The sequence below is a fragment of the Leuciscus leuciscus genome (assembly GCF_965113295.1).
Source record: "Leuciscus leuciscus genome assembly, chromosome: 9".
Taxonomy (NCBI): Eukaryota; Metazoa; Chordata; class Actinopteri; order Cypriniformes; family Leuciscidae; genus Leuciscus; species Leuciscus leuciscus.
In genome coordinates, this window is record NC_138733.1 from 19992862 (window position 1) to 20018510 (window position 25649).

General features: G+C 38.9%; 2 protein-coding genes and 1 long non-coding RNA gene across 5 annotated transcripts in view; 2 read left to right on the plus strand and 1 right to left on the minus strand.

Annotated features, from left to right (window-relative positions):
• mcamb (melanoma cell adhesion molecule b) overlaps positions 1 to 9841 on the minus strand; it is a 43813-nt gene extending 33972 nt beyond the window's left edge. For all 3 annotated transcript variants that reach the window (XM_082179379.1, XM_082179378.1, XM_082179377.1), the window contains exon 1: positions 9689 to 9841. In XM_082179379.1, the coding sequence (XP_082035505.1) occupies positions 9689 to 9746 (58 nt within the window). In that variant the 5' untranslated portion in view covers positions 9747 to 9841. The remainder of the gene's footprint in view (positions 1 to 9688) is intronic.
• Positions 539 to 7215, plus strand: LOC309505920. The gene is made up of 2 exons (XR_014208594.1): positions 539 to 652; positions 2547 to 7215. It is a non-coding gene; the product is annotated as an uncharacterized lncRNA (long non-coding RNA).
• Positions 9842 to 21532: 11691 nt separating the features above from the next.
• On the plus strand, positions 21533 to 24745 carry rnf26 (ring finger protein 26). Its single transcript, XM_082179383.1, has one exon. It carries the CDS (start codon positions 22139 to 22141, stop codon positions 23441 to 23443), a length of 1305 nt encoding a protein of 434 aa, XP_082035509.1. The 5' UTR covers positions 21533 to 22138; the 3' UTR covers positions 23444 to 24745.
• Positions 24746 to 25649: the final 904 nt, after the last annotated feature.

A 25649-nucleotide genomic window follows, 5' to 3' on the forward strand; every position in this document is an offset into this window, starting at 1 on the left:
GGAGGAGCCGGACACTATGCTTACAACTGTCCGGTAAAAAGGCCAAGCCCAATAGTAAGTATGAGGCTACTATCGGGTGGGATCTCCGCCGAGAAGACCTCATCAACATCTACCCTCCTTCCGGTAAGACTGAGATGGTCAACACTCACTCACGACTGTCAAGCACTCTTGGACTCCGGGGCAGAAGGCAATTTCATGGATCACTCATTCGCACGTCAATTCAAGATTCCCCTCAAACCCCTCACACATCAGATTGCTGTACACGCACTTAATGGACAAGAACTTCCCACCATCACTTTTGCCACAGAAGACATCACCCTCATCACATCAGGCAACCACACCGAGATCATCTCTTTCTATATCCTGGACACTCCCCTTGCACCCATTGTCCTTGGTCACCCTTGGCTCACCCGTCACAACCCTAAAGTGGACTGGCAGCTCAAATCTGTGTCTTCGTGGAGAAATCAGTGTCATAAGTCTTGTCTATTGTCTGCCTGTCCGTCTGTTTCTGTCCCTGTGTTGCAGGAGGAGGCAGTGGATCTGTCTAACGTGCCCGCGGAGTACCTGGACCTGAAGGAGGTGTTCAGTAAGTCTCGGGCTGCTTCTCTCCCTCCGCATCGTCCCTATGACTGTGCCATAGACTTATTACCAGGTACGGCTCCGCCCAAGGGCAAGTTATATTCACTCTCGACACCAGAGAGGGAGGCTATGGAGAAATATATTTCTGATTCTCTAGCAACGGGGTTCATCCGCCCTTCCTCTTCTCCAGCGGGGGCGGGGTTCTTTTTTGTGGGGAAGAAGGACGGATCTCTGCGGCCTTGTATTGACTACCGGGGGTTGAACAACATCACGGTAAAGAATACTTATCCTTTACCGTTGATGTCTTCAGCCTTCGAGAGGTTGCAGGGAGCGTCCATCTTCACAAAATTGGATTTACGTAATGCTTATCATTTGGTCCGCATCAGGGAGGGGGATGAGTGGAAGACCGCGTTTAACACCCCCAGGGGACACTTTGAATACTTGGTTATGCCTTTCGGGCTTTCCAACAGTCTAGCGGTCTTCCAGGCACTCGTCAATGACGTGCTGCGAGATATGATAGATCAGTTCATTTATGTCTACCTGGACGACATACTGATTTTTTCTTCTTCTCTCCAGGAACACGTGCAGCACGTCCGACGAGTGCTTCAGAGGTTGCTAGAGAATGGGCTTTTTGTCAAGGCGGAGAAATGCGATTTTCATGCACAGTCTGTTCCATTCCTAGGGTACATTGTGTCGGTTGAGGGAATGCGCATGGATCCTGAGAAGATCAAGGCTGTGGTAGAGTGGCCAAGTCCAGAGTCTCGTAAGGCCCTACTGAGATTTCTGGGGTTCGCCAATTTCTACCGGCGTTTTATTCGCAACTTCAGCCAACTAGCCGCACCTCTGACCGCCTTGACCTCCCCCAGAACGACGTTCAGGTGGTCAGAAGCAGCCGAGGCTGCGTTTGCCAAACTGAAGGGTTGCTTCGTTTCAGCCCCCATTCTGACAACCCCTGATCCATCACGTCAGTTCGTGGTGGAGGTCGATGCGTCAGAGGTGGGGGTAGGAGCAGTGTTATCCCAGCGCTCTCTCTCAGACGACAAGATGCATCCTTGCGCGTTTTTGTCTCATCGTCTATCTCCTGCCGAACGTAATTATGACATTGGGAACAGAGAGTTGTTGGCAGTCAAGTTAGCATTGGAAGAGTGGCGGCACTGGTTAGAAGGGTCGGGGGTACCTTTTATCATTTGGACCGATCACAAGAACTTAGAATACATTCGGACTGCTAAAAGATTGAACTCCAGGCAGGCTCGGTGGGCACTTTTTTTCGGTCGTTTTGATTTTACTCTCTCGTACCGCCCGGGTTCTAAAAACATCAAACCCGATTCTTTATCGCGCATTTTTGATCGTTCCGAACGGCCGTCTACTCCCGAGTGCATTTTACCGGAGACTCTATTCATCTCCACACTCGTATGGGAGGTCGAATCGAAGGTCAAGAAGGCCTTAGAAGGGGAAACGCCCCCGGTCGGTTGCCCACCGAATCGTTTATTTGTGCCTGAGGGTCTGAGGTCCAGCGTCATTCAGTGGGGGCATTCTTCCAATGTGGCTTGTCATCCAGGAGTCAGTCGCACTAGATTTTTAGTCAAGCAACGATTCTGGTGGCCTCTCATGGCTCGTGACATTCACAATTTTGTTTTGGCTTGCTCAGTTTGTGCCACTGGTAAGACTTCCAATCGACCTCCAGATGGGTTACTCCAACCGCTGCCGGTCCCTTCGAGACCCTGGTCCCATGTCGCTCTAGATTTTGTTACCACCCTCTCAGGGTCACACGGTAGTTTTGACCGTACTGTCACGGTTCATAGATCCAATGCCTCTCTCTAGTCTCGTGCTTTGTTGTTTACATGTGTGTGTGTGTGAGTGGGTGTGTCCGGATCGTTACGGTTGATCAGTATCCAGCTGCAATCACTCATCACCAGCTGCCTCTCATCTCCTATAAATGCTCACCACTTTCTCATCTCCTTTGTCAGATCGTTGCATGAAGTCTCTGTGTTGTCTGTTCCTGTTCCCGTGCCTCGTGTCCCGTCTTGAGTTCCTGTGTTCCGGTTTCACGTCGTGTTGGATTACGTTTCATGTCTGGATCACGTCATCACTCATCAGAGCACGCTGCACTTCATTCATCACTCCGTGTCTGACCATCGAAGTCCTTGCGCCACCGCCTGCATCACCCTGGATAATTCATCATCATCTTCATCAACATAATTGACTATTAATAAAGCGCTTTTACTTGCATATTGTGTCCTCGTTCCTGACGTAACAATAATAGTCCACTAATGAGAGCTTTTTATTTTCTAATCATTCAAAATGAAAACTATTGTCTATGAGTCTCATCTAAGTAGACAGTGATTGACACTCTCTATTATGGGACCATCCTCTGAAGTTATGTGATCCACCAGACCATATGAATATGACTTTATGCACTGCATGACAATGTATAATGAGCTTGACCATTCATAGTTATTATCAACCACATTCCCAAACAATCAGATAAGTGAGTATGTGCTGGTCATAAAAGGAAATCAGTCTGAAAGTAATGCAGACTCTGTGTTTCAGCAATCAGGGTGAATCATATGGTTGTAACACAGCGAGAGAGGTGGTGTTGTGGGGGTGGGGTGGACTCGCTTTCTGAAACCTGAACTTGAGCATGTTCTGTGATTGTTTGAATGCCAGGTGTGAGCAGCTGTTTGCTGGGACCCACATACAGAACAGTGAAAGCAGTTTGGGAATGTGTCCACAGATCTAGTCAGTGCTGGTGACATTAAACAGCTTTAGCTACACTGCAAACAAATCTCTTAATCAGTATTTTTGTCCTGTTTTTGAGTCAAGATATCTAAACATCCTTAACATGATTAAATTTGCAAGAAAAAAACTGCATAGATATTAAGGCTTGTTTTAGAGAGTTTATTTTTTGAGTAAGGACAACATAAGGTGCCATTAGTTAATGCATTAACTAAATTGATAACGAGCAATGCATATTTATTCATCTTTGTTAACGTTAGTTAATAACGATTTAAGTGTTCATTTAGTTCACATTAGCTGAAGTTTATTACATAAATAATATTAACAGATACTACTTTTAATTTTAATGTATTAGTGAATGTTAAAATTAACATAAACTAAGATTAATACCGTAAGTGCTTTACAAGTATTTTTCATTGTTAGGTCATGTTAACTAATGTTGTTAACTGTTAACAAATGGAACCTTAATGTAAAAGTGTAATTTTTTTCTTACCCTATTTGAAAAATAGATACTGATTTGGGAAACAAAAATACTGATTTTCATTTTCATTATATAAAATATCACTATACATGTGACCCTAAACAGTGAATGGGAACTAAATATAATAAAAGAGCACATTTCAACCAGACAGTTGACAATTCTTTCCAAACAGACCATCTGTGTGTTTAAAACTGTAGAGGTAAATCTGCGGCACAAGATTTTTTATTCCAACGCAGATTTTCATTTGACATCCTGAATAACTGCTAATGATAATATTTAATTCTGGAAAGCCCTCCACACACACAGCTCATATGATGATATCCAACAACACATACCACACTTTCCAACATTGTCTGATTCCCTTGACCACCATATCATTAACATTTGCTTGAAAATGTTAAAGTGCACACTACAGTTTTGATATAATTTTTCACGAACCAGTTTAACACATTGCTCTAATTTAAAATGAAAAACTTTTGCAATGCTTGAAATATTATAAATTGTACAGTATCTAATGGAGGCAGAAAAATTTAATGAAGTTTTATGTAACAAAGTTCGGGAGGAGCTTGTTCAGGTAATCATCCAATCAGCACAAGAAGAAGCCAGTATAAATAAAGCCTTCCCTTACCTCCTGTCTCATGACTAATCACCTCACTTTCGGCTGGGTCTACTCATAGATACCTATGAGCTATACATTCACAGGGGGGAGTACTCTGGGGTCGGGCCGAATTCCGAGCTCGGAGCCCTCCCCCCGGACAGCAAGCCAAATACGCATTATAATATTACATCAGATTTCATTAATATGTGAACTCGTGAAATACGCTTATTTGGAAATGACTAAGCTCCAAGGAATCAAACATGAATAAATCCAGCTGCAAAGGAATTGTGGAGCCTCTGATCTCACTGTTCACTTACAGAGTTCAATACCATCATCTACCATCCTTAGGAAAGAGTTTAAAGTCACAATTATCTTGATCTGTTCTCTCTCTCACTCACTCACTCACTCACACTCACTTGCTTTGTAGCTGTTTTATGCTCTTCCTGGAAATGGAAGGGTTACGTTAATGGTCAAGACTTTTGCAAGCTTATAAGCAGTATGCATTTACAAAAACTTTGCGATTGGAAAGCTATGGCAGAGTTTATGAAATCTGCTCACTTACTGCATAGATAAAACATGCTCTGGACGGTAACAGCAGCAAGTGACCCTTGCTTGAAACATTATGTATGTTGTAGTCATGCGGGACTCTTACTTTAACATGTTTAAAATTCAAAGACATAGCTGATTGCTTTTAAATGAAAGCAAATAAATATAATATTAAAAATCATGTTTAATTTCTATTCCAATAATGTCACTCAAAAAAATACTGTTTTCAAACAGGTTTCCAGAACACTTCGCCTGTCTGCCACTGGTTGGCCAGAAAAGATATAGTTGTCGCAAACTCACATCATTGGTTAAGCATTTCTATGTCGGGCTGGTCGGGATGATCAAACAAACAGAATAATGTTTGGATAAGGCCACAGTGTTTACATTTTGGGGACAAAAGGTGCTTGTTTTGTTAAAATTCAAAGTATTTCAACTAACATAAAAACACTGAAAAATGACAAAAACCCATTCATTTTATTAAATGCGTCTCCTCATGAAACTACAAAAAATGGGAAACAAGCTTGTCAAATGCAATAATGACTTTCCCTGAAAACAAGCCAAGCCTTCAAACTTCAGTTTATATAGCAATAGTTTAACAAGAGTGCAGGGTTTTTTATGCTAGCAGAGATCTGGATTGTGTCAGTTTAATCTCAACATTACCCAGACACATATTTATACAACACCGATAGACACAGAATTTCATACGCAGGTTTCTTCTTCTGTTATAAGGACCAATATTTAGAGCATAGATATATGGATAGAACGGAAAAGTAATGCATATTCATGCATAATAAGCATATAGATTATTCCTGGAAACCGAGTGGCAAGAGGCCACACAGAGAACATCTAGGTCTGAGCAGAAACAGAGAGCAGTATGAAGGGGAAATGACTCTCAGTTGAGCACAGTGATTGAACACTAATGGATGGTCAGCTGCTATCCATCACTCAAACAAACTAGGGCTCAGACCCAGAATGCCTCTCATCAACAACAAATACTGTAACACACACTCAATGAAAGGCATGCAGTAATCATCACTAATGACACGTGATGAACACAAAAAGCTCAGACAGAGGATACGGTCATATCTGAAGTGGTTATAGCACAGTTTACTTTTTTGACCTCACAGACTGGAATAACTTAAATAAAACTTACCTGAACAACCTTCTGTTTGGAATAAACATATTATGCTTTATGACGCATAAACTTCTTTATGTTCTTTTGAACTTTCTATTCATCAAAGTACAGCAAATGTTCTGTATGTAAAGGACTTTGGGAGTTGTAAATCAAGATGGCGCCAGTTTGAATAAAACAAAGGAGTGTGAGTCTCCAGAGTGATACGAGAGATATTAAAGTAGCGGCAGTTTCATATATCCAGATGAGTGGAATGATATTCAGCTTTGCCATGGATGACAACGAGGACTCAATAATAACAAACAAGTATTTCAGAGCACCATGTCATAAAAAGAAAAAACATGTGCCTTTTACTTTTTTACATTTTGTTTAGAATATACGTGCTATTTAATGGTTTAGGATTAATAAAAAATAAAAAATAAAATAAACTTTTGTTCAGCAAGGATGCTTTAAATTGATCAAAATGACAGACTTTTACATTGGTACAAAAATTTTATTTCAAATAAATACTGTTCTTTTGAACTTTCTATTCATCAAAGTACAGCAAATGTTCTGGAGAATGAATTAAACTGGGCATCATTTTTGGACTAAATCCGGACAGGAAGTGACGTTATTCTCTTCGGAATAGTTTTTTCATCATTTGCTGACCCAAGTCTTTCAAAACCTGTATGAATTTCTGTCTTCTTGAGATTGTCCAGTCTGCTCTTTTCCATACAATGAAAGTGAACGGTAACCACGGCTGTCAAGCAAGATTATTTTCAGTGAATAACTACTACTCACGCAAATCTATTTTATAGCTTCAGAAGACTTGGAATATAGTACAATATAGAATGGTATGATGCTTTTTGACTTTTTTTGGAGCTTAACAGGCCGCAATCACCATCCACTCGAATGGAAGAGAGCAGCTCGGACATTCTGCTAAACTTCTCATTTTCTTTCTTCATCAGCAAATACGCATATTAAAATGTTAAAGAATGCTTTCAGAAGGATCATGTGACACTGAAGACTGGAGTAATGATGCTGAAAAATCACAGGAAAAAAAAACATTTTAAAATATATTCAAATCATTTTAAATTGTAATATTATTCACAATATTACTGTTTTTACTGTATTTTTCATCAAGTAAATGAGCATTAGAGACTTCTTCCAAAAACATTTACAAAATCTTACTGACTCCAAACTTTTGAACAGTAGTATCATGTTTTACCATTTGACATTTGACATAGAAAGAAAAATCACTAATCTTGTGTTTCTTCAAGTAGCTTTAATGTTGACTAGTATTATTACTAACACCACCCATGAATAAGTGCATCAGTTTCAATCTCACGACAACAATTTGAACAAATTCTGACTAAATATAAATATATACTATATAACTGACTCTAATGCAATGGCTGTTTTACATAAATGAATGTTGGAGCTTACACTTTAAAGACAATTTTAGCACCGCTAGCATGCTTAAGACTTCCTTACTTCCTTGTATCCGATACATACAATTAAATACAAAGACCTTGACTGTTTTACTACGTCTTTGTAAGAGTAAATGCACATTATCTTTGACAGCCTTGAGATAGAAAATGGCCTTTAACCCTTAATTGGATGGTGTCAAGAATGACAATTTGTTTCTTTATGTGCTAAAATGTTGAGATCCAAGTGCTCAAGTCTTTCAATGACTCAGAGAGGGAGGCATCTCTTCAAAGCATCACTAAAGCTTTGTTCACTGTATGCACTTCATACAAACCATGTTCAACCCCCCGGAATCTGACACAGAACAAGACAGCTGCAAAACACCAGCAAACACAATTGGAATTTCGGTAGGATTAATGTAAACACAAAGTAGTCAATCATTTCTTTTGATCTGGCTAAAAAACAGGTTAATTTATTGTTGTCTAATAAACATCTCTGAATATATGGGCTATTTTATCTCGTGAATTCTCTTTAATAATGTGCTAATGATGGATTCAATCAACTTGGAATAGAAACTCTAAAATGGTCCAAACTAGATATCCTGAATAGTAATCAATAGTTAGTTTTGATTACCTAATTATTTAAAGAGATAAAATGCTGCAGAAGCAATAAGTGCTGCACATTTTCAATTCCCACACTGGGAACAGTTATGGATAATATTACACAGATAAAAATCAAATGCACCAAAACAGACCTAATCCATTTATTTTAGACTACTGATCTTATTATTTGCCCTTGTTTCTATTGGAAAAGCAGATGACGTAAGTCGAGAGTCTATTTTCTTAAAAAATCTTTTTTCTCTGTAAAAAAAAAAAAACAGAGGGGGGGGGGGGGGGATAATGAAATTAGTACATTAAAGCATTTGACCACATCAGTTTGTGACTAACTCTATTATCAGTATCCATTTCTAAATCAGCAACAGCAGTTAAAAAGCTGAAGGATGTGATGAGCTACACTACAGATTAGATCAGAACTCCAAAGGTGTGCAGGAAAGGAAGTCAAGGAGGAGGAAAGCAGGAGGCTGAAACAGGAGGTCAGCACGACAAGGAAAAGCATGAATAGTGGTCAACGGAAGAGAGGATAATTACGCAAAAGGATAAGTAAAAAATAAGAAATAGTGAGGAAGTTCGCACAGATGGGGAGATAAAAGGGTGAGGGAAACAATGTATGAACAAAGAAAATGCCATTGGTGCAGGGGAGGCAGTTCCTTCCTTTCCTTGTCGATCTTCGCGCCTAATTATACAAAAATGTAGTAGTAGGCCACTCCATCATTCAACACAGCTCCAAAACACATCTGCAAGCTATGATCCAGTGATTCATCACAAATTAGATAATCTCGTGGTGAACAGTCTTAAAAAAAACCCTGAATGTTATCTAACCACAGACCGCGTGAAAGCAATGACATAGACCTGCTACTGTGTCTGCCACAAAACTCCTTTCACTGCTCGGACTGAAGCCCCTCCAGTTAAGAACATCTCCTCACATCAGGCTCCTTCGCTTATCCATAATGCTACAATAACGTTGTTTTACCCATAAGTCATAACACTGTGTCTTTTTCAACTAAATTAAAATGCATAAAAATGAGGAGTGTTACAATGTAAAAAATGTCAACCTTCAAAAAACTGTTTAATAATTAAATAATACATTACATTTAAAAATCTATAAATAAATGAAATGAAAGAGGCTTTTAAAGATCATCAAAGTTCATTTCAAATTTTTGGCCAAAGAACATCAAGGTGAAATACTCAATACTCACTCAAGACTGCTTAAGTTGAAATCAGCCAAATTATTTCACTTTCTTTTAATTCAAATCTGCATATGGGGTGTTGGTAATGATGTTAACATTTTGTTGAATCCTTTATTGCAACGTATTTGCAAACTTTACATTTATATAAAATAATAATAATCACTGAAGTATTCTGTAACCTTGTTTATGATCTGAAGCATACATTTATTTCCTTTTGAAAACCATTAGTTTAAATTACAATCATCCTAAGAATTTGAATAGCCTAGTTTAGCTTTTATCACCCCAGATGCAGCATGGATTGTGAATGCATTACATGTACAATGTTCTCATTAAATTCTCACGATGAAAGCATCTCACCATTTTTGTTGTAAACTTTCCCGCACAATTGAAACTTTGACTTACTTTTGCACGTGAGGACGATCAGTCCCACGACCAAGGGCGCGATATAACGGAGGGTCATGTCTTGCTGATCCGAGGTTTGGTGTAAGGAGATTGTGCGCGCTGGAGAGCTGAAGTGTCCTGTAGATCATCAGAGAGGGCAGATGTTTGCACAGAGAGCGCGTGAAGTGCGGAGAGATGAGTGGGAGGAACCTAGTGGGCTGCGCCCTATGCCACACTGCAACACTTACACACATGAAACACGGACATTAGCAATAGTCACGATTTAAATCATTAAAATGCTTGTCAATTCAGCTTATACATGTCTTTTTCTGGAACCCTTCAGAATTTTCCATATTTCTGTCATACATTTCACGTCAGCTTGAATGAATTTGCCCCATTCATTTTCAAACACTGCTTCAGTTCAGTGATGTTGTCAGTCTCCCTGCATAAACTGCTTTCTTCAAGTTCTTCCACAACATTTCTGTTGGGTTAAGGTCGGGACTTTAATTTTGCTATTCCAAAACTTCTGCTTTAACCATTCAAGACTTGTGGGTTGTTTTATGTTGATTTGTCGTGCGACAGTTCCACGACTGACACCCATGCTTGACTTAAATTGTGATCCAGCTTCTCATTTAGCTTGAACAATATTGGTATGTCACTTACATGCCAAATGGCAATATTAGAGTTTTTAATTTTTTATTTATTTTTATTAATCCATATTGTCCGAAATTGGATTTTGCTTATTTTAGGTACAGGCTTATATCACCTATATTTATATTTAACACCAATAATTTTCCAAATTAATGTACTAGTATACAGTATAATGTCGTGATTTCTAAATTTACTTTTAGCATTTACAATGAGTCAATTTTATTTTATTTTTTATTTATTTAGACTAAATATTGAATATTCATATTGATATATTTAATATTCATATGAATATATTCCATTTTATTATATTCATGATAATTAATTTTATATGAATATTTATCTATTATCGGCTATAACATGGAAATTATCATCGACTTATTTCAGCCCAAAATTCTAATTTAAACCCAAAAAATAAATTACATATTTATTTTTGTAATTCATCAGCCCACAAAACATTCTTCCAAAACTCTCCTGGCTCATCCTCATGGTCTTTGGACAAACTTTGGACTGAGTTGGGCTTTCTCCATGCTATTCTGCCATGCACACCTTTTTTGATCAACTATAAGACTCTTAGTGCTTATAACACTTAAGCAAAGATCTCCTGGAATATTCTTGCATTTTGCCCCCTTTTCTTGCGAGTTTTATATTTATTCAGAAGGGCATGACTTCTAAACTCACACATGATTTTTATCCCAACAAAGATATTCCCTCATGGATCATTTTGTTCAATAAATTTGTGAAAATGAAAAAGAAATTGTTTTAATTGGATTTTCTTTATCTAGTTAAATTAGTTAAAGATCTGATGACAGTGCAGGTCAAATTAATGCAAAAATATGGGTTTTCTTAGATAATGCATTGCTGTTTGGGTGAGAGATGTGGGGCTTTGTATGTCTCCTGAAGTTTCTGGGCAATATTTTTTGACATGCAATCTAAATGCGTGAGCGATAAACCTGATATTTATTCAGTCGATGGAGCCTGAAGTCTTAATCAGTGCTTTCTATATTTATCAACAGTCATTATAAATGCTATTGTTCTTGATAATGAGCCTTTTAGTTGGCTTTTTAAATAGTTTCTAAATTGACTTTATTTGAACTGTCTACCATTAGTGGATGAAAAACAGATTCACAGAGCCTGTAATCTGATCATCCATCCAATGATCTGCTGAGAACTAATTACAAGACAAACCAAGGAATATGTATTTGAAAATAGGCTGAAGATTTCCTGTGGGACTACAGTCAAGAATCAATTTGACATGGTTTATCCCCTCACTTAACCAACCCAGTCAAATCTCTTTTGAGATAATTTTTTTTCGGTTGAAAGCTCAGTATGAAAGAATATAGTGAAGACAGCATTCGTCAAAGTAATATAAGTTGTTGGCTGTAATTTGTGAGTATGATGTTGACAGCTGTGTTCTGGAAACCTCTGGTAATGTTTGTTTGCACACCTGGAGGAGAGTGTGGCGGTGCTCTACTGACTAAAAACAAGAGATGCTAATTCAGTTGGTCACATTTTTATATCACTTCAGATCTGTGACATCCAAAAATCCAATTACTTTGGTTGTTTTAAGTTTAACCTCAAAGAATAGAATAGAATAGAATAGAATAGAATAGAATAGAATAGAGAATAGAATAGAATAGAATAGAATAGAATAGAATAGAATAGAATAGAATAGAATCACTTAAAATTAATGAAACTGTAGATAACACAATATCAAACCAATGGCATTATTTCGAGAAAGAACAAATGCATTTTTCAAACAAAACATTTTGCAAAAATAAGTTTTAGTTTAATTAGGGTTAAAACTATAGATATACTGTTCAAAAGATAACATGTTGGCATTAAAGCAATGATTTGTACACTTCCTGGTTGTCAAACATTAGTGGAACATGTATATAGTCAATGGCTGCGTCCGAAAGCTGAAAAATGCTGCCTTCAGAGGATGCATTTAAAGGTAGGAAGGCATCAAGGCACGTCTGAATCCAATGTTAGCGTCACTTCCTGTCTCCTGAGATACCCTTTGAAGGCAGCATACAGTGAGGGAAATAATTATTTGATCCCCTTCTGATTTTGTAAGTTCGCCCACTTACAAAGAAATGAAGGTTCTATCATTTTTATGGTAGGTTTATTTTAACGGATAGAGACAAAATATCAACCAAAAAATCCAGAAAAAACACAATATATAGGCCTAAAGGTTATAAATTGATTTGCATTTCAGTAAGTGAACTAAGTATTTGATCCCAAAGCAAAACATGCCTTAGTACTTGGTGGAGAAACCTTTGTTGGCAAGCACAGAGGTAAGACGTTTCTTTTAGTTGGTCACCAGGTTTCTACACATCTGAGGAGGGATTTTGGTCCACTCCTCTTTACAGATACTCTCAAAATCCTTAAGGTTTCTTGGCTGTCGCTTGGCAACTCAAAGTTTCAGCTCCCTCCACAGCTTTTCTATAGGATTAAGGTCTGGAGACTGGCTAGGCCACTCCAAGACCTTGTGCTTCTTCTTGAGCCACTCCTTTGTTGCCTTGGCGGTATGTTTTGGGGTTATTGTCATGCTGGACGACCCATCCACGACCCATCTTCAGTGGTCTAGCTGAATGAAGGAGGTTCACGTCCAAGATTTGACGGTACATGGCCCCGTCCATCAGCCTCTTAAATACAGTGAATTCGTCCTGTACCCTTAGCAGAGAAACAGCCCAAGAGCATAATGTTTCAACCTCCGTGGAGCAAAGATTAGTCCTGTCACTTTAAAACATATTAATACCATACATACCATATTTTTATGGTATACTATAAAAATGATAGATCCTTCATTTCTTTGAAAGTGGGCGAACTTACAAAATCAGCAGGGGATCAAATCATTATTTCTCCCACTGTAGATGTATCATTCACTGCCTTTAATATCCCACAATCCTGTGCTTTACATTCTGTGACAGTTGAGCTAAAAAAAAAAAAAACGGTTTGTGGTCATTGTGTGTGTAAATGTAAATTTTTGGCCAACGTTTTCCACTTCTGATTGTCACGATATGGTTGTGGAAAAGGAGAGCGAGGACTCAATTGCAGAGGTTGAATGTTTAATAAAGATAGAAAATAAATCCAGGTACAAATGAAAACAAAGCAGGCAAACAAGATAAACAGGTCTATAGCAGGAACACGAAGAAACAGATATAACGAACCAACACTGGACTACAAACACAGGGAGACTAAATAGGGGAGCAAACAAGGAGGGTAACGAATGAGGCAGGTGGGACAAATTAATCAATAATCAGATAACAAGATGGGAGGAGCTAGACAATAGACAGGAGAGCACATGGCACAAAACAACAAAACACCCATGTGCAGCACAAGACAGGACAGGCATGTGACATTACCCCCTCCTTAAGGAGCGGCTACCAGACGCTCCACTAGGGACGGGAGGGATGGACCAGGGCGTGACGGGAGGGACAGACCAGGGCGGGACGGGAGGGACAGACCAGGGTGGAACAGGGGAAATGGACAGTTCGGGAGGCCAGGGCGGACCACAGAGTTCGGGAGGCCAGGGCGGAAATGTCAGTCCATCTTGCGGCCAGGGCGGAGACGACCCTTCAGGCGGCCACGGCGGAGACGACCCCTCGGGCGGCCCAGGAACAGACACCACCGGCTCAGACACCACCGGCTCAGGAACAGACACCACCGGCCGGCTCAGACACCACCGGCTCAGGAACAGACACCACCGGCTCGGTGGCGGCCATCTTGTCCAAAGACACAGGCTCGGCAGACGTGACGCGAATAGTCACTGGATTGGCGGAGGAGCTAGACAATAGACAGGAGAGCACATGGCACAAAACAACAAAACACCCATGTGCAGCACAAGACAGGACAGGCATGTGACACTGATGTCACTTCTAGCGAAAAATTACTATTGTAGTAATTGAATATTTGCTTAGGTATCACCAAAGCTTGCTCTATTTTGCTGTAGATCCTTAAACCAATACGCTGCCTCAGAAGTCTGTCCGAAATCAGTTTTGTACCTTCGTGCGCAAATGCTGCCAAGTAATTGCCTGATAAGGTAGCGAGGCAGCAAGTCAGCTGCCTATTTTTTTATACATTGATCTAGACCAATAGTTCTAAAAAAGAAAGTTTGCATTATCCATACAAAGAAATTCATGCATTTTAAGTGAGGCTAAAGTACCACTCTGGGTTTGAAGTGTATATAAGTCACTCTCTGATTTTACAAATGTAATATCAACTGGTTTTACCATGTAGAGAAAGACATATATAACTGTGATATTCACTAAATGAAAGAATATTTTAAGGACTATCGTTATGTGAATGATCGTTATGTTGTAACATGCCTCTGTATAAACATGTTTAAAGACAAGATAAATAAAAAAAGTAGACAAGCTTATGGGGCATGTCTCTCTTCTCAGTCCATTAAAGGTGGATCATGTTTGACATGCTCTGCTTAACACAATGTGTTCTGCAATTAGAACCATTCACATGACTGAATGAAGAGTTCAAATCCTGTTGTTACTTACAATAGAAAATGGGTTGTGATTTGACTGATGATAACGCAACTGTTAGAACTGTTAACATCTATACATTGTCTTGTTTCTTGAAGTGGTGGAAAGAACCCTGCTTTTCCTTCAACAACAGGAAGGAAGTAGGAGAGAGGTCATTATTTCCATTCTGGATGCTGGGGAATATTTTTCTGAAGTTGTCTGCTTTTATGAGAGGGGCTATTGTCTGTTAAACACAAGGGTGGTGGCTGTGAACGTCTGAAGAGTGAAGGGGCTCAAGGGCAGGGAGCAGAAGACATTTAGGGTCCTATCTGTGCAATAGAGTCTTCACAAAACAGGGTTTGTTAAAAAAAAAAAAAAAACTGACATCAGTGGTCTTCATCACGGCAAAAATGCTGTTTCTGTGGTGATAGGAAGAATTTATTTATTCTGACTTTTAAATATATATTTAGATTTACATTTGTATATTCAGAGTTATAACTGTATATTCAGATTTACATTTATATATTCAGATTTGTAACTGTATATTCAGATTGACATATTCAGAGTTATAACTATATATTCAGATTGACATATTCAGAGTTATAACTATATATTCAGGATTTACATTTATATATTCAGATTTATAACTATACATTTATATACTCAGATTTGTAACTATATATTCAGATTTGTATATATTCAGATTTACATTTATATATTCACAATTTACATATAATTATTTCCTGTTTGGCCCCCCATAATATATATGTATATATATATATATATATATATATATATATATATATATATATATATATATATATATATATATATATATATATATATATATATATATATATATATATATATATATGTACACATACACATACATATATATATACATACACATACATACATACATCTTCCTATCAACACTTAAGCTAGTTTAAAAGAGAGAATATAAATGTAATATATATATATATATAGAGAGAGAGAGAGAGAGAGAGAGAGAGAGAGATGAGAATATAAATTAGATAGATAGATAGATAGATAGATAGATAGATAGATAGATAGATAGATAGATAGATAGATAGATAGATAGATAGATAGATAGATAGATAGATAGATAGATAGATAGATAGATAGATAGATAGATAGATAGATAGATAGATATGCATATGCCTATCTCAGAATCTTTTGCAGCACTAAGCAGCATTTCCTTTGTTCGGGACAAGGAGTCTAATGGGGAAGGATCACGCCCTGGTAAAAAGGCAAATTTTCACAGACTAAGAATATAAACCCAAGGGATTGTAAAATTGAACATTTAAATATTTTCTCTACCCCTTTCATGCTCCCTTCCTATGCTTCTTTTTAAACTCACTCAAGTGTTGAACTTGGCTGGAGCCTGTGGGCTGCTGTGGTATGTGAGGTCGTAGCCTAGGTTGTGACCAGGCTGCACACCAGTGGTTTCTTCTGTTGAGAGTTTGTGTTTTCCCATAGAAGCTTCTGGATTACTGCACCATCAGTCTGTTTCCAACTGAGTGACTATTAATAGTTCTCCTCATATTGCTTTTGATAAACTTCCTGACTCAACACAGCACCAGCTGCAAGTTATCAGTCTTATTAAATTCAAAATCTGGGTGTGATCATTAAAATTCCACCTTAATTGAATTCAATAAAATTCACCAAAAATCACATACATAAAAAAACACACAAAAAAAAAAGTTAAAAGCAAACCTTTAACAAAAAACAAACAAATAAACATGAGAATTTTTTTCAGAAACTGTGAATATTAATATTATTGTATAAACAATAAACAATGTAAACAGCATTGTATTTATTAAACAATGAGAAATATTCCTCAGATGCCAGTCCGTAATTTATAGCAAAACATCTAGCATTAATTCAATCTCAAAAGGATTCATTAAAATAAGTTATTACTCCACCACCTGCGTGACATCTTTAACCAACGTGGTTAAATGACAAATTTGCGACAGTACGGTTTTGGAAAACAGTCGTTACTAGCTAGTAGATTTCTTCAACGATGCATTGTACAATGGTAGTTCAGCAGCAAGTTACATTGTTGTTTGAAAAACGCACCCCAGGACGATAGCCCACAGAAGAATCGACAGGAGGAGGAGCCAAGGTGGCGATTTGGCTGACGACACCCGGGGGACAACTAACGGAGATGAAGCCATAGGAAGTGGAGCCCAGGGCACAGACAGAGAGCAGATGGGGACGGCCGACACCGATGGTCCAGGAAGCCATGGCGGAGCCGCAGCGACTAGCATCCGAGGTAGGGCCAGAGTGACTGAGGACTGAGGACTGAGGCAGAGCCGTGCGACTGAGGACCAAGGAGTAGCCGGAGCGAAGGCGGAGCCCGCTGGAGCTAAAGGGGTGGAGAGTCCGTGGCGCAGGCAGGGTGATGGCTGACGTGGATCCTGAGGGACGAGGGAGTCCGGTGGAGCCGAAGGGGTGGAGAGTCCGTGGCGCAGGCAGGGTGATGGCTGAAGTGGAGCCTGAGGGACGAGGGAGTCCGGTGGAGCTGTATGAATGATGGTCTCTGGTGGAGCCGAGGGAGGGAGGAGCCAAGGTGAACCCAACAGGTCGATGGGCCGAGGTGGAGTGATGGGATCAGTGGCTGGAAGCGGAGCCGGGGATCCACTTGCTTGGACAAAGCTGGTGACCGGAATACCTCAGGCTTAACCACACTGACGGACTTGCTGAATATTGCAGTGGAGGTGGGAGAGGCGGGATCAGCAACAACAACAGCCGGTGCACCACGCGAAGATCTGATCTCACCATCATCGAGTCCGTCTGGGATTATTTGAAGAAACAGAAAAAACTGAGACAGACTAAATCCAGAAGAACTGCGGTTATGTCTCCAAAGATGCTTGAAGAAACCTTCCTGCAAAGCTACCTGAAAAACTATTGGCACGTGTACCAGGACAAAAGCTGTTTTAATCGCAAAAGGTTGGTCACACCAAATATTGATTTGATTTAGTTAATAGAAGTTCATTGATAAATCAAATCTATTTATGACAATATTTTTGAAAGTATCCTCACTTTACAGCATTTTTACACAAGTGCCTAAAAGTTTTCACAGTACTTAAGATTTGCAGGTAGGTTTCTTCAAGTGTCTTGGAGACGTTGCCGCAGTTCCTCTGGATTTAGTCTGTCTCAATTTTTTCTGTTTCTTCATTTAATCCCAGATGGACTCGATGATGGTGAGATCAGATCTCTGTGTGGATCATACCGGCGGTTGTCAGACTCCTTGTGCATACAAAAATCTCACTGGATTATTACAATTAATGGCAAAAGGAATGTTTGGAATATATAAACTGACATTTCATACTGACACACTACAGCAAAATATATAAATAACTGGCTTAAAACCATTTTTTAAAGTGAAAATACTAACGTGCTTAAGACTTTTGCACAGTACTGTGTGTATATATATATATGCACACACATACATCAGTTTCTACTGATTAAATTATACGTTTCTTTGATAAAACGTCTGACTAATACATAAATGTAAATCTACCCTCAGAGGGTAGTTGAAAAACTGACATAAAACAAATATAATATGTATTTTGCATTTTTGTGCAGCTGCCTTTAACAATGAAATGGAATTGACCCGTAAACATCATTATCGTAATATACATTTTGACAAACATTTTACAACACATCAGAGTGTTAACACTTTGCAAGAATGTTTTTGGCCCTAAATAAGAAAAAGTCATAACATTTCAAGAATAAAATTGCTAGTTAACTTGTATTTTTCCGACAACTCAAAAATCTAAATTGGTCAAAAAATATAAGGGCCTATATTAAACAAGTAAATGGCAAATGATTAGCAAGCTCTCTTTCTTGATGATGTGCACTCAAAAAGCAGTTTGCTCAATGAACTTATGAAAACACAATTAGTTAATTAAAGCTTGTTTAAGTCCATTCAAAAACACAATCTTTGTTGAACAAACTTAATCAAAGTTTTGTAGAGCAAAAAGCTAACCGAATTCAGTAAACCTTTCTAAAATTAGACTTAACCAAAGTAACTCTGTTGAAGCTCTTCCAGCTAATTGCTAACTAACAATGGCACATGGTAGCAAGCTAACAGGTACTGCTCATTGGATAAAGCTTTTTATTTTTTTTTAGTCATGATTAGCCCACAAGCTAAGCTTCATCTCTTCTCCACAAAGGTAACCACAAAAACTACAACATAAAAAATGTTCCTTAATTTTCAACATAAATGAACCTAAAACACTAACAAATATTTCCCTTTACTAAAAAATATGCAAAATAACACATTTACTCTCCCACTCAAGTCCCATACAAATCATGATGCTAATTTCACTGTTCAATTTCACTCATTAAAAAACATGATTAATGCAAGCGGGAAGGAAGTCGACCGGAAGTTGAAGCCGGCCGCGTGCCACCATCTTGTAGCAGAACTTCACCTGCTGTTAGCATCCCATTGACTCCCATTCATTTTGACGTCACTTTGACAGTGAATAACTTTACATCTGAGGCGTTTGAAGACTCCATTTGTCCATTATTTATTTCTAAAGAAACACGACAATGTATAAAATGCTCCATTACCTTGTAGCTTACGTTATTGCCCCGTAAAAACAGTTTTTGTAAAAGTAGGCTAACGATTGCGTCATAACCACGCGACACTCTGTCGCACAGTAGAGAGATTACCGTATTGACGGGAGGAGAAGCTCGCGGGCAATCGGGGGGACGTGTAGGCAAAATGACAAAATAATTAATCAGAATACCTAGCAAAAGTTTCTCCTGCTCCTAGCTCATGGATACCTCCTACTCACACTCTCCGTCTCTGCAAGATTCGGAAGGGAATGATTCAGATTTCTCATGCCACAGCCACTAGAAGACAGACGGGTTGCTCACGTCACATCTACGTCGTCAAGCTCAGTTTGAGTCTGCGCGTCAGGAACGGAAGTCCTAAGAAATCGCTGAAAATGGGCTTCACTTGCCTCAATTGAGTTCCAATGAGATGACTCTGTCCATTTCTTATACTGTCTATGGATTAATGTAGTCTCAACACAAGGGAGTTAAATTAAGTTCCATTTTCCAAAACGACTGCATGTAATTAAGCTGTGACAAAATGTTTATGAATTGTCCAAAGTTTCAAGAATATTTTGTGGACAAGGAAAACTTCAATACAACAAAATGTGTGCTAAGAAACCCACATCTTTTCAAAACTACTTTTTCATGTTGTTGGTCGAAACAGAATCCAGCAGCTATCGTCATATTACAGGACATACATGTTTTCTTAAGGAATGGGTCAGTGAAACAATAGAACCACCATCAACAAAATGACCTATTGTCGCAATCAATTCACCGGTATTTTGTTTCCCTCATGAGAGAAGGTTTCTTTTAATGCTCAATGTAGCAAGGAGCAGACAGGAGCACTTAAGGACTGTCATCAAGTTTAATGGTGTGGAAGTGACCTGTAGGAATGGAAAATACAGCAGTTATGTTTTGCTTTATGCACTAGAAGTAAATCTGTCAAAGGAAATCTATTCTCCAGGGCTTTGTTACTTTAAAACGGGGCCTCAGATCAGTGTAGTTTGTTTATTTTCCCAAGAGGCCCTCAGCAGAGAATGGCCTCAAACAAAGGTTAAACAGTGTTTGACCTGCAGAACAGCAGAACTGCATGGGGTCCAACATGTCAAATTGTTTGTGTTTGAGTTGCATGTGTGTGTGTGTGTCTTTTCCCCTTTAAATATTAATGGAGGTATTCATAACTTCACTAGCTAATTTGGCTATTCTTTCTCTATTGACAAGCAAAACCACAACTTTTGTTCATTATAAGCCATTATCAGTCGTATATTTTCTTCTGGTTTGAATCTTGATTAGCATAAATTAGCAAATGAGATCATCATTATTTCACTCCACATATCAAATAATTTGTTTCTCATCAAGTCCACTTCATGATAGAACAGGCATTGTGATGATTGAGCTGTTTATGTTAAAAAACAAATATCATATTTGAAAATATGTAATAATTTAAAAAGACAAATGATAGACAAAACAATTCATGAATCAGCAAAAAAGGAAAAATAAAAATGTCAAACATTTATTTATTAGGCTGTATTAACCACCTATTTTTATTAATATTTATAACATTTAAAACACACATGAAAACTTTCTATGCAATATGATATTGAAATTTTAGTCTGTAAGACTTGAATTTGGAAAAAACATTCAAGTTTGAACAGTTTTAATCTAGATGTTTAAAACAACATACAGAATTACTGATAGTGGAAACATAGACCTAATTGTGTAACTGGACCTTTGATTTAAACCTTTACTGTACTTTGTGCAATAGTTATCCCCGGTCATTCCTAGTACAAACTGTGATGGCATGGTTGAGAATTTAAATCAAAACAGTGAAAACGTTTAAAATGGCAACAAAGTGCAAAGTGCACATGTCCAGGGACAAAAGCCAAATGCCTGTAATAAAATCAGTGATTTAATCAGCCAATACAATACAACTGCTCACAGCCTACTTGAAAAGAGCAAAGATAATGATTTATTAGTTTTAACTATCAACCACGAATGATGTAATTTTCTAAAGTCTATAATTTCGCCAGAAACTATTTTATCTATTACATAATCAAATCATGCTACATGAAATGACCAGAAAGGTAAAGAAAATAAAGGTGGTGAGTATGTATAATAATAAGTGCAGCCGCGTTTCTGCGCAGCCCGAGTGCAGAGTTGATCCACTTCAAATAACGTTAGGCTACGTGTTGTAAAGCGGAAACAACGGTCTGAAACAGAGAGAGACACTTTCGATTCTAGCCCATTAATAATCCAAAGAAAGAAGCGTCTGGGTTTGTCGTCGTCTTGGAGCTTCATAACATAGTGCGGACGCTTGGATTACAACATGTTCTAAGATCAACATTAGCTTGGGATACAGATCTGTACAACCAGCCGACATGAGCAGTTTCGATTTTCAAACGTAAACATCCGCCGAGCAGTTCCCGTCCATGTGTGAGCAGCTACTTCACGGTGCTATGCTAACCATGTTTAGGATGAGTGTATCTTTCCAAACCAGAGGACACATCATTCCCAGCTAATGCTCAGTTTTAATACGACCGGAATTGCTTTTATTTAAATCTGAAGCGGTTTGCCAAGACGACACGTTAAGACGCGAATTCATGGGTTAGCACGCGAGCTAACTTGGCTACCAAAGCTGTTTGTTTGTGTAAGCACAGACTGAACTATGTCGTTTGACAGCACAAATAATATGACAGATGATATTTAGTCCATCACGGCGAACTAAGGTGACATTTCACAAGCAGATATCCTTATTATGGGTCTACTGAGCTTGATTTTTAGTTCAGTTGGAAAATGCATAGATGTCATTTGCCTCCTTCTGGATTTAAATTTTGTGATTGTCAACTCATTCATTCAGCTGCTGTTGGCAGTGATCTCCTTTGTCAGTAGTCTGCCCATGCTACTCACAAATTCAGTGTTAGAGTGCTGGAATCTCACTCTTCTTTGCATCATCACCATGAGGGATGGAGTGACCGTCGTGACCCATAACATGGTCGGAGGCTGGACGCAGCTGCTCGGAGGCATGCTGGAAAGCTTCAAGATGATCGGATACCTGTCTTCACATCTGCTACTGCGCACCAAAGAGCTTCTTCACCGCGGCCTGCTGTCGGGACACAGTTTGCTACGGCAGGCGTGGGAAGGCTGTGGCATCGTGTTCAGCCTGTTGCTGTATTTCGTCAACACGATCATTAACTTGCTTCTCATTGGTACGCAGAATTTATACTCCGTGTTGGCCAACACTGTGGAGGCAGTGTCCTGCCCTTTGCAGAAAGCTCTTGAGCTGACCCTGACTGTGCTGACCTTCCTGTACAGCAGTCTCGTTGGCACCTCCATCCTGCTGTGGACGCCATGCAGACTGGCCATGGAGTTCCTGGGATCTGTCTGCCAGATCTTCATGAGCGTGTTCTTGCTCAACTCTTACGGGCTGCTGCTCACGTTGGTCATCATCACGAGTACCACCATATACCTGAATCCAGCGCTCCCAAGACGGGTATCTTTGCACATAATCAACTACATCAACACTGTGCCAGTCCTGCAGCGACTCCGCAGAGCTCTACACCGCCTCTACGTCCTCGAGAGGAACGTGTGGCAGAGATTGGCCTGGCATCGTAGCCGGATAGGCCTCCTGGTGGTTCCTGCGAGGAGAGAAGCTGCGGAAAGGGACGTTAGACAGCCCGAGCACAACCTTGAGCCTCAAGTTGACCTAAACGCAGCAGATCCGGTGGTGGACAACGCGCCTGAGGACAACAACCAAGCAGATGATCCTCTAAACCTGCCGCTTCCAAGCTCCAGCGCTCACAGGCCGCTCCGGAAGTTTCCGTCTGAGGACAGTGGCAAAGGCCCTCCGGCGGACAACCTGCTGAATCTTCTTCAGGAGCAAGAGGAGAGGAAGAAGTGCGTGATCTGTCAGGACAGCTTCAAGACTGTCGTGCTTTTGCCGTGCCGTCACTTGTGCTTGTGTAGAAACTGCACCAACATTCTGCTGAGCCAGCCCATCTACCAACACAACTGCCCCCTGTGCCGCCACATGATCCTTCAGACCATGGACGTGTATCTCTGAGGGAAACGTTTACGGATGTGTTTCTGTCATCCTCAGGTTATTTGAGCAGCACTGTTTTTGAACTGTGGGAAACCACGTTCCCTTTTCGTCTGTTCATTCCACTACTATTGCTTGTATATAGATTTGAATCACAATCTTTTATAAATTGCGATGGCGAGGCTGATGACTGACTGTGTATTCCTATGGTTTTATATACATTGTCACTGTTTTCATCAGCTTGTGGAATCAACACTATTTTTCTCATACAGCAATATCAAATGAATGTAAGCTTTGTATTAACAAATATTAAAAACGGTGTGTTAATTGTGAAGATGGAAGATTTGCTTAATTGAGTGTTTAAGGGGAACATTTATGCTACAATACTAACGTTGGGCCTTATTGTATGAATCATTGTCTAATACTTTTTTTGCCTGATTGTAAAAGTGATCAAAGGTTTCATGTGAACTTCAGCATCATATTGATTTTTTTTTTTTTCAGTGTTGGAGAAATGTTCGTTTTGCTTTGCATACTTTGTAATCATTCCACCAAAGCCATTTTGCACTATTTGAGTAAACAAGTGTCACTACAATATTTTCACAAGCCATTCTACAATCTGATGATGTATTCATGCTGTTTTTGTCATTTATTATTGAACAGCATTAAGGCTATCTCACTGCTTAAATGGTATTGATCAATGCATTTTCAAATCGAAATTGTGTGCTTGTTTTTTGTTTTGAGAGATAGTAATTTAATTCGGTTACCGGTAAAAACCAAGTGGCAGAAAGGCTTTTAGCTCGGCTTTGTCCAGTGGGTGTTGTTAAAAATCAGTATTTTGGATAAAATCTTGTACATTAGACTAGAGACACAAGGTACAGACCTTAATGGTTTATTTTGGTATGATATTCAAACCCCGAAATCCACAATTGCATTCAGAATGGCACAATGCGCAAGACAATCAAGTGCATTGAAGAAAAAAAAAGCATTTGCAAGATCCATACATCATAACTGTGTTGTCCTTTTGAAAAATATGACTCCATATAGTCCCTAATTATTTCTGTCCCTCTCAATTCTGCTCAATGCAGGTGATAAGCTCTAACCCATGTTTTTTATTATTGTAATTTTAAGGTTTTTAAACATTCCATTCATTCCACATTTTAGCCCCAAGCCTTTTGTATTCTTGTAACGCAGACGTTTGTTTTCTATGAAGGTCTCAATTGATGATGCTTGTGGGTTAAGCAGATGTCTGTCTCTCCAGAGGCCTGGATAATATCAAAACCACATTCATTAACCATCCAGATGAACAATAAACAGTATTTGACTGTGGTCGTATTGTCTTTGTCTTCAGCACAACTTGTTTTAGTTTCGTCATTGGACTAAAATGCAATTCACAACAATGTCTTTGATTGTGATACATGGCTTATTCTACTTCTACACTGAGATCAGCACTGTGGGACTTTATGAAGTGGAGGCACTTCCTCCAGTTGTTAAACATGACTTTTCCAAAACCTGATCCAATGTTATCCCAATCAGTCAAATGGAAATAGTGTCTCAGCTCTGGAATGACTTAAAAAAAACAAAAAAAAAACAGTTGTCAACCACTTTTTTCAGCTTTAAGTGGTTAATTTGATATAAGGTGTGTGAAATGCAAGCATTACAGGGTTAGTTCACCAAAAAAATTACTCACCCTCATGTTGTTCCAACCCCGTAAGACTTTTGTTAATCTTCGGAACACAAATTAAGAACTTTTTGATTGGAACAACATGAGGGTGAGTAATTACTGACAGAATTTTCATTTTTGGGTGAACAAACCCTTTATACGTATAAAAGGAGACACATTCAGCACCGGACAGCTCCACATTCCAGCTTTTTTAGCAAGAGGAAATGTGAATCTCACATTGTTCATTTTTTAACAGTATTCAAGCAATTCCCTGGTTACTTGCATTCAGATACTCATTTCATGTCTGTTATCTGTAACTGCATACTTGAGAACAGTGCTTTAAAAATAACCAAAAGCTTAGGAAGTGAGGCACCATAATGAATTTAACGCAGTGTTCAACTTCCTATTTTTTAAACAGAGATGAAAGAGGATTTAACGGAGTTTGTTGATTGATTTATCGATTTGAGTCCAGCTACAAGTTAATCTTTGCTCTCTGTTATGTGTTATGGTCTACCCTCTGACTAAACTTCCTGAATGTCAAATAAATTAGAGCGCTTCTTGTACATCAAC

Coding starts and splice junctions, on each gene's coding strand:
- rnf26 (XM_082179383.1), top strand. CDS start 22,139: ATGGGTCTACTGAGCTTGATTTTTAGTTCAGTTGGAAAATGCATAGAT.